Source organism: Cannabis sativa, chromosome 3 (genome assembly GCF_029168945.1).
Source record: "Cannabis sativa cultivar Pink pepper isolate KNU-18-1 chromosome 3, ASM2916894v1, whole genome shotgun sequence".
Taxonomy (NCBI): Eukaryota; Viridiplantae; Streptophyta; class Magnoliopsida; order Rosales; family Cannabaceae; genus Cannabis; species Cannabis sativa.
This window is the reverse complement of record NC_083603.1, coordinates 59,398,733-59,410,961: the sequence shown is the minus strand read 5'-3', so window position 1 is coordinate 59,410,961 and position 12,229 is coordinate 59,398,733. Positions and strand designations below refer to the sequence as shown.

Genomic DNA, 12,229 nt, shown 5'->3' with positions numbered 1-12,229 from the left:
GCATCATGTTTAACCCTAATCAATAGATGCAATTGAAATCGAAAGTCTTAACCTTTATTCATTGTTAATTCCCTTATTAATTTACTTGCTTCTTATTTTTACTGTTTTTTTATTTAAATTTTCTCTTAAATTTTATATAGCCAAATAGAAGTAAAAATTTAATTTTAAAGTACTTATGTACTATCCTTGTGGGATCGACCTCACTTTTTGAGTCTATAACTTGTTAACAATACATATACTTGCGTGTTGAAATAATACCACAACATGTCATAACAATGAGGATATTGATGATGACTCATAATAGTATTTAATTTTATTTTATTTGTGAAAATTAAATTTATGTTGGTATTCTAGATATTTATTTATTTACTAACTTTTAGACTATTATAATTATATTATGAATGTATAATTAGAACAATTAAATTTAATATTTTATTTTATTAATTATTTATAATTAACCTTTCATGTTTTTTTTTATTTATTTTAATTTTAAAATAATTGATAAAAATTATAAATTAAATTATATTAATTAAAAAAAAAATTACAAAGTTTTACGGATTTATTATTGCGCTGATAAAAGTCTAATATCCATCTATTAAAAGTAACTTTTTCCAACACGTTAATGAGATGGTAAAAATAAGATTTTTCCTAGCGCACATTTTTGTTGGCAAAAGTTAACACATTTCCCAACACGTTAATGTGTTGGTAAAAGTTAAACTTTTACCAGTACGTTAATGTGCTGGTAAAAGTTAGACTTTTGCCAGCGCACATTTGCACTGACAAAATTCTAATTTTTACCAGCGTATTTATGCTTTGGGAAAAATTATTTTTACTAGCTATTTTCTTTTTGCACTTGTAAAAGTTCCAATGCCAACACAGATTTACTAATCACTTTTGCCAGCGCAAAAAGGCACCTGTACAAGTAAATATTGTTTTACCATCACAATACCCAATTATTGCGAGCACAAAAATACGCTAGCAAAAATCTCATTTGTTGTAGTGTGTTAATATACATATACAGGGAAAAAAAAGTACATGGATCTTACAAAAACTTGGAGTACATTGGTGGATAAGTCACAAGTTTATATATCAATTAATGAGATCATCTCCAAAATTGGACATCAAGTTTCTCATAAACTGATCAACTTGATCAAGTTCATCACCAAGTTCACTAAACGTAACATACTTCAACTCGTCCTTGGCACCAGGAGTTTCCTCCGAGGATAACCCTCGTGTGCGGAACCCGATGTCATGGAGTAGCCACAGATCATTGCGGGAAACAGGTGACTCAGCAGGGCCAGGGATTTGCAAAGCCGGTGATGACCCATTGGACTCGGTCACAACACCGCTTGCTACCAAGTCCGTACTTTTATTAAGCAACGCAGGACAACGTCGTTTCACTTGAGCCAACTTTGAAGCCATCTCATTCAATACTATTACCCGAGGTGATGTGGCAGGATTCACATACTTTGCCTCTTGGTCTAATATTGATCCATTCCCCTCCTTTGTACTCTCCATAACAGTACTACATTTATTAGGTATTTCGATGATTGGAATTGAAATACTGGAACTCTTACTATGTTTTGCAGCATCACAAGATGGGGCACATGATTTGGATAAAACTGTCTTGAGAGTATCATGAATTGTGCAGTTTGGTAATTCATTGTGTTTTAAACAAGTGGTGGCCAATTTGTTAAGCACAGTTACCGAATTCAAGACCTTTTTATGTCGGGCGCCTTCAACGTCGCCATCGCCATTGCCGGCCCCGTATGGTTGGGATAAGAGTAAAGCAAGGGAATTATTAGAGGATTTGAGCTTGGGAGATGCAGCTAGCTCATTGAGTAGTAAATGAGCTGAAGTAGTAGTTGAAGTATTTGAGCCTATTGATTTTGCTGGATCAGTTCCATCATTTTTTTTCAATTGAATAGTTGAAGTAGTAGAAGAAGAATTATAATTTTGATGATGATATGTTCCTGATTCGATCAAGCATTTCTTTAGGCGAGTATTCCAATGATTTTTGATTTCGTTGTCTGTTCGTTTTGGTAGATTTTTGGCTATGGCAGACCACCTGATCACGGACCACGGAAATATGTTAGCCATGTTCATTAGTTAATATTAATGTAATAAAATCAGATGATTAAAACGTTTTATTATATTTCATTTTCTTTAATTTAAATATATATATAATACTAAGTTTCTATGTAAAATAGGTAAAATGATTTAATATACTATTTTTTTAACCTTTTTTTTATTATTATTTTTATGGTTTGAGTTGCTATAAATTTGTACTACGACTTAAGCTCTTCCATTAATTGTTAGGTGTATTAGTATGTAAAATATTTAGTGCCTACAGGTTAAAGTAAGTTATACGTACTGTAGCTAGTCAAATTTTATGGAAACAAACAACAACCCACTAATATAATAAAAACAAAAATTTACCTGTTGCCTAGAACAGAATGAAGTCGAACAATAGTCAGTTCTTCCTCTGGGCTGAATGCACCTCTCTTAATATCAGGTCTTAAGTAATTAGCCCATCTCAATCTGCAGCTCTTTCCACATCTCGAAAGGCCTTAATTTATAACAAATTACCATCTTGATCAACATACGCATACATATAATAAATAGAACATAAATATTTATATACATATTATGATGAATGAAGTAATTAAAAGAAATGATAATTACCAGCTTTTTGGGGTAAGGAACGCCAGCCTCCTTCACCGTGTTGTTGAATATAAGAAAGAAGCTTCTGGTCTTCCTCTGGTGTCCACGCACCTTTCTTCAATCCTTGTACGTTGCAGCAAGGACTCCTTCCCATGTCCCTCCTAGAACCAATATTGAAAACGACAGCGTTAATTTGGAGATACTTTATTTGCTGGAGCCAGTTACACACCCAGATGATAAGATATATAGCGATTTGCTGCAGCGTTCCAAATTTTATCCTTGATAAAAAATTTTAGAATAAAAATTTATGACATGATGTTGACCAATATTTTTATTACTTAAATTGTTATGTGTAGGGATTTTTCATAATGCTTTATTATATGTCTTTTGAACACATGGTGAGGTTACAGGTTTGGACTTTGGACCACCAATAATTGTGTGGAACAAGAAAAATATAAAACACAATTAACTAGTATTGTTTATAATACTAGGTTAATTGATATAGCTACAATATAACAAATAGATAGGTTAGACAAATAAGATGCCACAACGAAAGAAAGACCTAATTCTTAATTTTTAATGTTTATTCTGTCCTTTATGTAATTATTTGAGAAAGTGAAATACTGACTGTACCTTTCAAAAAAAAAAAAGTTTTTCCATTATTATATTTTAAAATATATATTTTTTATTTTTATTGTAATTCATGTATCAACTCACCTAGTAATTTAAATTGCAATTAAAATTGAAATTTTTACATGAAAAATCCTTTTTACACACTTTATTACATAATTACCCTCACACGCCTATTACTACATTTATACTTACAAACTTATTTTTATTACACATTTACCACTTACTCATCATACCATGCATACACGTGTTCTCTCCCCATGCATCATCAATCAAATCATACTCTCTTCCCTCTCTTTTTTCATTTTGTTTTCATTTCATTTTCTATTCTTCATTTCTGTTCTCTAAGTTCATTTTGAATTCAAGTAACCTCCATTAACCACCCATAATTTATCACGTTTTTCCCTCTTATTTTTGGTTCATCCACGAATTTTCAACTTCCTCTTAGCCCACGATTTAGCAACTGTTTTTCCCTCTCTGTTTCATTTTTTTTCAATCTTATTTATACCATGGCAATCACTCGGTCATCTTCATCCCCTTCTCCAGTTCTCAAAAAGAAATCAAAAATGGGCAAGAAATCTTTGGCCAACAAATCCAAGGGTAAACGCCCAATCATTGATGATTTTGATTCTGATTTTGAAGCTCCCATGCCGAAGCGTGTGAGACCCCATTCTTCGAAGAAATCGAAGCTGAACTTGGAGGAGCCCACGCTTCCAGAAATTTCTGGGAAAAAATTTCAAAAATCTATTACACATGCTGAAGATCGGACTGAGGTTGGTTTTTAGTTTTATTTTCGTTTCCCCCTTTCTTCCATTTCTGCTTTACCCAGATTTTTGGCGTTTTCATGTTCATTATGCTTTGTGTGATTTTAGGGTTTCATTTGCGCATTTTGTTTCATGTTTTTAAATTTTTTAGTTATTTATTGTTGCTTTTGATCTTTCCATTTGATTCTGGTCTGGGTGTTGTTCTTTAATTTTGTCTTGTTTTCTTTATTTTTAGTATTTTTTTGTGCTTACAGGTTATGTGTTTTGTTTTCGTTTTTGGTGTTTTCAATCATTCTTCGTTAGTTTCTTTTCAGTTTTTTAATAGTTTGTTACTGGTATGTTTTGATGTGTTTTCGATTTTCATTAGGTTTAGTTGTTTGCTGTTATATTTTAGATTTCAAAACGATTTTCAAATCTTTGCTCTATATTTTTCTATAGTTGTATATGTTTTTTAGTTTGTTTGTTGTTTTAATATAGTTTTGTTGTTCTTTTTATACTGCATTTTTCGATTTCTTTTAGGGTTAGTTGTTTACTGTTTTTTTTATGTTTCCAAACGATTTAAGGTCTTTGCTGTTATTTTCTGTGTAGTTGTTTGCCATTGATAGTTTGTTTTTAGTTTGTGTGTAGTTGTATTACAGTTTTCATACTGTTTTACTCAGGATTTATAATTTATCTTGGCCCTTTTTTGTTATGTTGCAGGTTTGGGACTGTAAATTTAGTCCCTCTGATTTTTACAGATCTAAGTGTGTATGCACCAGTGTTTATTCTGTGATAAATAATATTAAAAATACTTTATCTGTTAATTTGCTTTCTTTGTTTCGTCAAACTCAGTTTGGGCATTTTCTGGATATGCCTGAGTTTGTTTTTCATCCACAAGTCGTTCATAGTTTATTACTAAGGGAAGTTTCTGACCTAATCCTAAGGAGTTTTGGGCTAAGGTTCTTTGGCCGTTGCATATGGTTTAGTGCCGAAGAATTTTACCTGATTTCTGGTTTAGATTGTTTCGGTGATTGCAACAAGTTGTTGTTTTCACAGGAAACAAATCAATTGGTAGAAACATGTTTCCGTGGTGTAAAAACTATTGACAACAAAGCCATCGAGGATGCTTTTTTGGGTAGTCGGTGGGGTTTGGATGAGTCTATTGGTTTGAAAATGGCTGTTTTGTATTTCATTCAGTGTTTTCTTCTTAGCAATACTCCTGACAAAGAAGTGTCTAGGTTTGTTCTAGATGTAGTTGATAGCGGTCGGTGGGATGAGTATTGTTGGGGTAGGGAATCATTTGAATTGACAATTGACTCATTCAAAGGTAGGATTGAGCATGGGATCATTATGAAAAATAGAAAGGCAGAGAAGGGAGGCCAATATGATGGCTGGTATAGGGCATTGGGATGTCCTTGGGTTTTCACTGTTTGGTTTTATGAATGCTGTCCTGCAATGGTGAACTCTTTATGTAAGAGAGTTTCATCTTCTATTCCCAGGATTCTGAACTGGAGCAACACCATCGTCACCAAAAATCCAACCCTTCGAGACTTGAAGGGCAAGATTTTTGATTTACCTTTGGAGAAGGTACTTTACAGTTTCTTTACTGTTTTTTTCCTGTTTCTTTTCAGTGTTGTTGTTTTTTGGTTTTTCCAATTGTTTTAATTTTTTTTCATATTATGTTTGATTATGCTGTTCAGTTGAAGATAAAAAACATGCGTCCTACTGATGAAGAGAGGCAGCAGCTTCAACTTGACGGTCTATTTCTCGATGAATCTATTGATGAACGTGGTGTAGCGAAGCAATCCTTCGAGGGTGGCTCATCTTCAAAGAAGTCTGATTCAGCAGATATTGATTGGATGAAATCTAAGCTGGAGATGCTCAGTTCGAATCAATCATCATTGGCCGAGGACTTCATTTCGTTGAGGTGTTTTGTTGATTTTAATTTCAAATCCGTAATGACTGTAATTAAGGATATCCAAGAGAAGGTTAATGCCATTCATCGTCGTCCTTCTGACGAGGTATTTATTCTTATTTTATTGTTTAGGTTTTTTTATATTTTTTTTTTGTATAGTTTCTTTACTGTTTTATTTAAGTTTCATTTATGTTGGTTGATACAGGGAAAGTCATCGGATGAATTAGTAACTCAAGATTCTGATGATGATGCTGATGATGATGATGATGATGATGATGCCGAGGATGATGAGAAGCAATTGCCTGATCCAGAAAATATTGATTCCGACTCCGACGATGGTGGTGAGTTGGTTAAAGTTGGTGGGGATGCTGATGATGCTGACAAGGCTGTTACTGTTGTTCCTTCTGCTGATGTGAATCCTTTTGAGGATGTTGGAGGGAGTGATAAAAATGTTAAGGATGTTGAGAAGCCGAAGGGCGATGAGTCTCGATTGAAGGGGGACGATTTCTTTGATGGGTTGAGCCAACTTGTAATAGATGATGATCAAGTTGTGTTGGCTGGCTTGGAGGCTGTTGCTAAAATCAATGTAAGTTTACTTTTAATTGTTTTCAAAAAAACTAGGTTTCTTTTTGGTTGCTCATTAGTTTCTAGTATGTTTTGCAACTGTTTTAATGCATTCTTTATTTTTTAGGTCCCCGCACCCAATCCAGATGTTGTTGGTGAAAAGTCAGATGCCCTTCATACTGATGAAGAAACTGAGGATACTGTCTCTGATACACCTCTGTTGGATAAGAGGAAGCGTGCTCCGGCCTTGAAATCTCCATTTGTTGATTTCGGGTCCGTCGATGCTCGGGAGCACTCCAATGGAGCTTATGTCCTCAGGTTCTCAATCAGCTGGGGATGATAGGGATTTCAAAATGGTGACTTATGTGAAGGGCCTTTATGCTCTTAATGATGCTTTTGCTGATCCCGTATCTACCGAGATTGAGGCAAAATTTGACTCTTGGATTGGTGAAGGATTGCTTAAACATCCTGTGTGATCGTTTTTTATTAAATCTGTTTTTGTATAATTTTTTTTTCCAGTTTTATTCCTGTTTTAATGCTATTTTTTTGCTGTTTTTTTGTTGTTGTAGGCATTAAAATTGTTATGAAGACGGCGCAAAGAAATTTACCCCGGGTTTTAGGCTAGGTGTTGATTATGTTGAGGATAAAACTTGGTTTTACCATTTGGCCACATGCGACATGTTTATGAACGACTCGGTAAAGTTTCCAATTTATATTGTACTTATGGTAGTTTGTTTTTAGTTTCTTTATAAATGTTTTTTAGTTTTGATACTACATTTCAGTTTTTTTACAGTTGTTGAACCTTTTCATTTGTGTTTCTGTGTTGTTTTTTTTTCTCAGCATATGAACACCATATTCTATTACCTTCGGAAAAAAGGTAAGTATTCTTCCGCTGTGACGTTGAATTTCGCAACTACTGATTGTCTTTTTGATGATTCCATCCAAGCATTGTACCACAAATTTAACAAGGCCAAGTCAATGAAGACTAAGATGTCACACATTCACGCTGCCCACCCAATTGCGCATTACATCCGAGGTATGCGCATTCCCTGTTCCAAGCCTTGGTATGAAGCCGATCACGTGCTTTTCATCATCAATTTAAGAAGGGAAAGTCATTGGGTTTTTGGGCGTCTTGACGTGCACGAAAGGACGTTATTTCTGTACAATTCTTTGAGAACCGCGAAGATGAATGCCGCAGCTAGGAATGCGATGAAGGCTTATTCCGTGTTGCTGCCTTTGTTTTTCGATTTACTTGGGTTCTGGAAGAATAGAGCACAAGTTCTGCCTCGCTTTCTGACCCTACAGCTCCATTCAGAATCGTGGAGCTTAGTGGTCTTGCGTCTCAGCAGAAGAAGTGAGTGTTTCTTTTAAGTTTCTTTTATGTTGTTTTTTAGTTTCTAATCTGTTTATTTTTTCTCTATGTTTTTTAACAGTGATTGTGGAGCATATGTTGCTGCCTTTGCTGAATTCTTTATACACGGAAAGGATGTCCCTGCAGACTTTGACATCGAAGTTTATCGAACCCGACTTGCTTCACTTTTCTACTCGTACGGACAAAGGAAAATTGACGAAAGTATTGACAGCGAGGATGAGAAGCAAACCAAGTCTTCTAAGGCATCTAAATTGAAGAAATAGGATCTTTTAATTTGGTGGCTCTATTATGCTATTTGTTGAATCTATTTACTTGACAAGTTTTAGTGTTGTTGTTTCAATGTAGGTATTATATTTGATTTTATACTATGTAGCTGGTTTAAAACTTTTAGGATATTTGACATTCACTCCTTATAATATCTTTATTGTATAGGTTTGTATTTCCCAAAGTTGTGTGTTTTTTTAATTGTTCAAGTTCTTATATACGGTCGCACAACTATGGAGAAACTATTAACCAACTAAATACAAACTATGTTTTCATTTTTCCTAAATAGTGCTATGAATGTATATTTATTCTTCGTATTCCATTAACTCTTTTCCCTTATTCAAGTTATGTTTTATCAATTATTGACTGATCGCCTTTAAAACCGTAAAGAAGAAGTCATTCCGTACTTAATATTTTACAAAGGGTCGCAACTGTAACAAAACGATTTTGAAACTATTAAAAAACTGTTTCAAATTTCATAAAAATGAAATCCCATGTATCTAGAGCATCACAGATCAACCTGTTTGAATTTGCACACAAAATTAAACAATTCAAATATTTCATATGTATCTATTTTATTGCTTGATTGTTGCATGTCTTTCGATTGTGTCCGTGTTGTCCACATTTGCCGCACCTGTTATGTTTTTTTGTATCCCATTCAGATAAAAACCTTCGTTTCCTTGGTCTTCCGGATCTTATTTTTTGGTTTGGTGGCAGAACAATGATATCTTTTATGTTTTGTGGCACATCCCAAGTTGTGTGATTGTGTACGGATATGTTGAGCCGCCGTATGTTTCAAGCCATGTTCGCGTGGTGTAATAACCCGAACGTAGTTGTAAACATTCAAGTTCATCTCTTTTATAACGCAAGCGCATGAGCACACGGTAACTCATCAAGTTGGAATCTGTTGCAACTGCATGTTTTCTCCTTGAGGTTGATGACCCATGATCTGGTTAGTTCAATGACTTCGAACATGGTCTCGTTTATTGGTTTTACCTGCGGATTAAGTGTAAAACTGTTAATATGTATAACAACGAAAAACAAACTATAAAGAAACTAAAATGCAACTAAAATATTTAACATGTCATTACATTTTCTGTCAATGATTCCACAAAGTTGTCGACTAATTTCTTTTCTCGCCGTAGGTGTTAAAAATGTTGTTGTTTTCTCGTGCTTTTTTCTGTTTGTGTATGTCCATTGTTGAATCAATGCTCTCAATGACTCCATCGTTGTTGTGATTGGTAGCTCTCTAGTCGCCAAGTTTGCCGCATTTAGAGATTCGGCAATGTTTGAAGTCATAGTTGAATACCCGTTGTTTTTGCAAAGTGGTATCTTGACCATTTGTGGTATCCAACTTGTTGTAAATATGGTCTTACACGGATGTCCAAGCTGTCCAACTCGCTCATATGGTATTCAAATTTCCTCTCTGTGTATGCTGCTGCAGCGAAGAATGGTTTATCCGGCTTGCTTGCATTCTTCTTGAAGGTTGCTTTTAGGTTGCTTAACAGGTGGTATACACAATAGCAATGTGTTATTTATGGAAATACTTGACAAGCTGCCTTACTTATGCTCTCATGTCTATCTGAGATCAAGCACTGTTCCTCTCTAATCCCATATGTTTCTCTCACTTTTTTGAAAAACCATTGCCATGAGTTGTTGTTTTCTGAATCCACAACAGAAAAAGCTAGTGGAAAAATGTGCCCATTTACATCCTGTGTACAAGCAGAGAGCAGTGTACCTCCATATGTTGATTTAAGGAAAGTTCCGTCAACAACTATTATAGGTTTGCATTTCTTCCATCCTTTTATTGATGCATCCAGTGCGACAAACAAGTACTTGAAGCTGTTGTCATCCTCTGTTTCCATGTGCACTATTGTTCTGGGATTAGTTTTTTGCAACATGTGCAAAAAACCGGGCAGCAACCTGTATGATTCGTTGGCTTTTCCTCGTAATTCTTCTTGCGCGTGCTCTTTGCTTCTCCATGCTTTCATGTAGTTCATTCGACCCCATACTTGTGTTTCATTTCTCCTTCCGATGTCTTGTGGCGTTTGAGTTGTTTTTATGTTGGTGAACCGTGGCTTGATGTAGTTTCCAATCAATGTCGTTGTAGCTTGTCTCTTGTCGGCAAATCTGATGTTTAGATCACAAGTGTGTATCACCTTTCTGTCGTACTTTCGAATGATGAATGACTTTGTTGGCCCGTTTCTGGATGCTGTTAGTGCCCACTTGCATTTTGGATCCAAACAACAAATCTTGTATGTTCTTGCACATGATTTTTTAACTCTGAATTGGAAGTTGTTCCTAATTGCATAGAAACCAAGCACACTCGCAGTTGTTTCTTTGTCTTTGTATATTTGTGCTTCTTCTATTTACGGATGATGCGGATCCGTGATTAGTAGTTCGTCATAATCTGTGATTTACGGTTCCTTTTTTCGTTGTTTTCCGGTTGCTTAACCATTTCCTCTCGCCACAAGTTTTGCATAGTCCATGAAGTCAAAACTTTCTTCCCCAAATTCCGGTACTCTTGCTTCAATTATATGTTGTTGATTTGTTGAGTCTTCTGTTGTTGCTGCATTGTATTCGATTGGTTGGAAGGCGCTTCTATGTGTAATTAATGAATTGTCATTTCCAAAGAATGTTGCATCGATGGTTGTTGTTGGGTTGTTGATGACATTCACACACATTGGGTATGTTGTAAAGTCGGGGTCTTTCAGTTTGAGTTGTATGTAGAAATGCAGGCTTTGATCATCCTTTATCCTCAATGGTTGGTATCCTTCCTTCACTTGATATTTCAGTTGCAAAACAGTATTTTCTTGGTTGCATTCCAGGGCATCTTTGAGTTTCTGTTGCAAATCTTCATAGTTACAATTGCGTAAATGTAGTGTCCAATCGGCTTCATAATTTTCATAATTCATTCGATCATCGAATTTTCCATTGTAGAAGACTAGGAATGGAATGTCTTTCCTTTCCTGTGTTTTTGCAATGGTTATTAGTCCGAGGCAACGAATTTTAAAACTGGTTTTATTATGTTATGAAATAGAGTACAAACTTACTTCTATCTCTGTTCCTTTGTTCAAGCATTGTATTTCCTGTCCTGATTCCTGATTTTGCCATTTTTTTGGTTGTTAATAAACTACAAAGAAACGAGAATAAAACTATTAAGAAACTTCATTTAAATTTTGGGAAACTAACCATTTCTCAAACTGTTCTGTCCTCTATCTTTTCCACAATAAATTCCTGCAAAAAACGTAATTAAACTATTATTAAATGATTATGCAACTGTAAACCAACTGAAAAACCACAATTATATCCCCAAAATTACATAGTTATTACGCATTGTCATTTTTCATCATGTTTATTCGAATCAGATCGATTTACAACTATTATAAAACTAATTTGCTACCATTAACATACATCTTACCTTGTATATATGCTAGCTCTTGGTACTTGTCATATAACCCTTCTTCATGATTTCTAAACCATTTTCAAACGATAATGCAACTGTAAGCCAACGCAAAAAAAATTAAAAAAAAGTTATTAGTATCCCTTGTTTCCTTAATCAGAATCAGTTCTTGTTTCTTGGTTTTTACCATATGAATTGCCTGTTGCACACCATTGAATCAACCAGAATGCAACTAAAAATGCTGTGTATCATTGTTGAAAAAAAAAATTCAGTTCATACTTTTTTTTTGGATTTGAGGGGGAGCTCCAGATCTGTTCAATACAGATTTACATTGCTTCAATCTGAATTTTCGACGATCGTTTGAGTGATATTGCACTATAAAAACCGAAATCAAATGTTGAATTTCAGTTTCTCCACGGTTGTCCTGCTCTTTTTTTTAAAAAATTTATGTTTAGATCGTTGGATTTGATCGTTTCCTATTGAAATTCGACGGGATTTACAGCTGTTTTACGTTCGATCTGGTTTCATTATGGTTGCGTGGCCGACTGCATCGATGGAGCTTCATTCATCCTCTCCGTTTGTGACGTGCGGCTGAAGGTAAGGGCAAGTGGTATTTTTGTAATATTTTCCTTTTGGGCTGTACAAATGTTCATTGGGCCGGCCCACAGTATTGT

At 34.8% G+C, this 12,229-nt stretch overlaps 2 protein-coding genes and 2 long non-coding RNA genes across 4 annotated transcripts; 2 read left to right on the top strand and 2 right to left on the bottom strand.

Moving 5' to 3' along the window:
• Positions 1-901: 901 nt before the first annotated feature.
• LOC115708954 (transcription factor MYB29) lies at positions 902-3,018 on the bottom strand. Its single transcript, XM_030636981.2, has 3 exons — positions 2,686-3,018; positions 2,440-2,569; positions 902-2,068 (listed from the first exon to the last, which is right to left on the bottom strand). Exons 1-3 carry the CDS (start codon positions 2,816-2,818, stop codon positions 1,090-1,092), a joined length of 1,242 nt encoding a protein of 413 aa, XP_030492841.2. The 5' UTR covers positions 2,819-3,018; the 3' UTR covers positions 902-1,089.
• Positions 3,019-3,803: 785 nt separating this feature from the next.
• LOC133036197 (uncharacterized) lies at positions 3,804-6,856 on the top strand. Its single transcript, XM_061112709.1, has 7 exons — positions 3,804-4,067; positions 4,313-4,371; positions 4,758-4,767; positions 4,890-5,624; positions 5,738-6,058; positions 6,158-6,538; positions 6,644-6,856. The coding sequence occupies exons 1-7, from the start codon at positions 3,804-3,806 to the stop codon at positions 6,854-6,856; spliced, it is 1,983 nt and encodes a 660-aa protein (XP_060968692.1).
• Positions 6,857-7,805: 949 nt separating this feature from the next.
• Positions 7,806-8,474, top strand: LOC133035824 (uncharacterized). The gene is made up of 2 exons (XR_009686945.1): positions 7,806-7,870; positions 7,950-8,474. It is a non-coding gene; the product is annotated as an uncharacterized LOC133035824 (long non-coding RNA).
• Positions 8,475-9,020: 546 nt separating this feature from the next.
• LOC133035488 (uncharacterized) lies at positions 9,021-9,287 on the bottom strand. The gene is made up of 2 exons (XR_009686689.1): positions 9,244-9,287; positions 9,021-9,148 (listed from the first exon to the last, which is right to left on the bottom strand). It is a non-coding gene; the product is annotated as an uncharacterized LOC133035488 (long non-coding RNA).
• Positions 9,288-12,229: the final 2,942 nt, after the last annotated feature.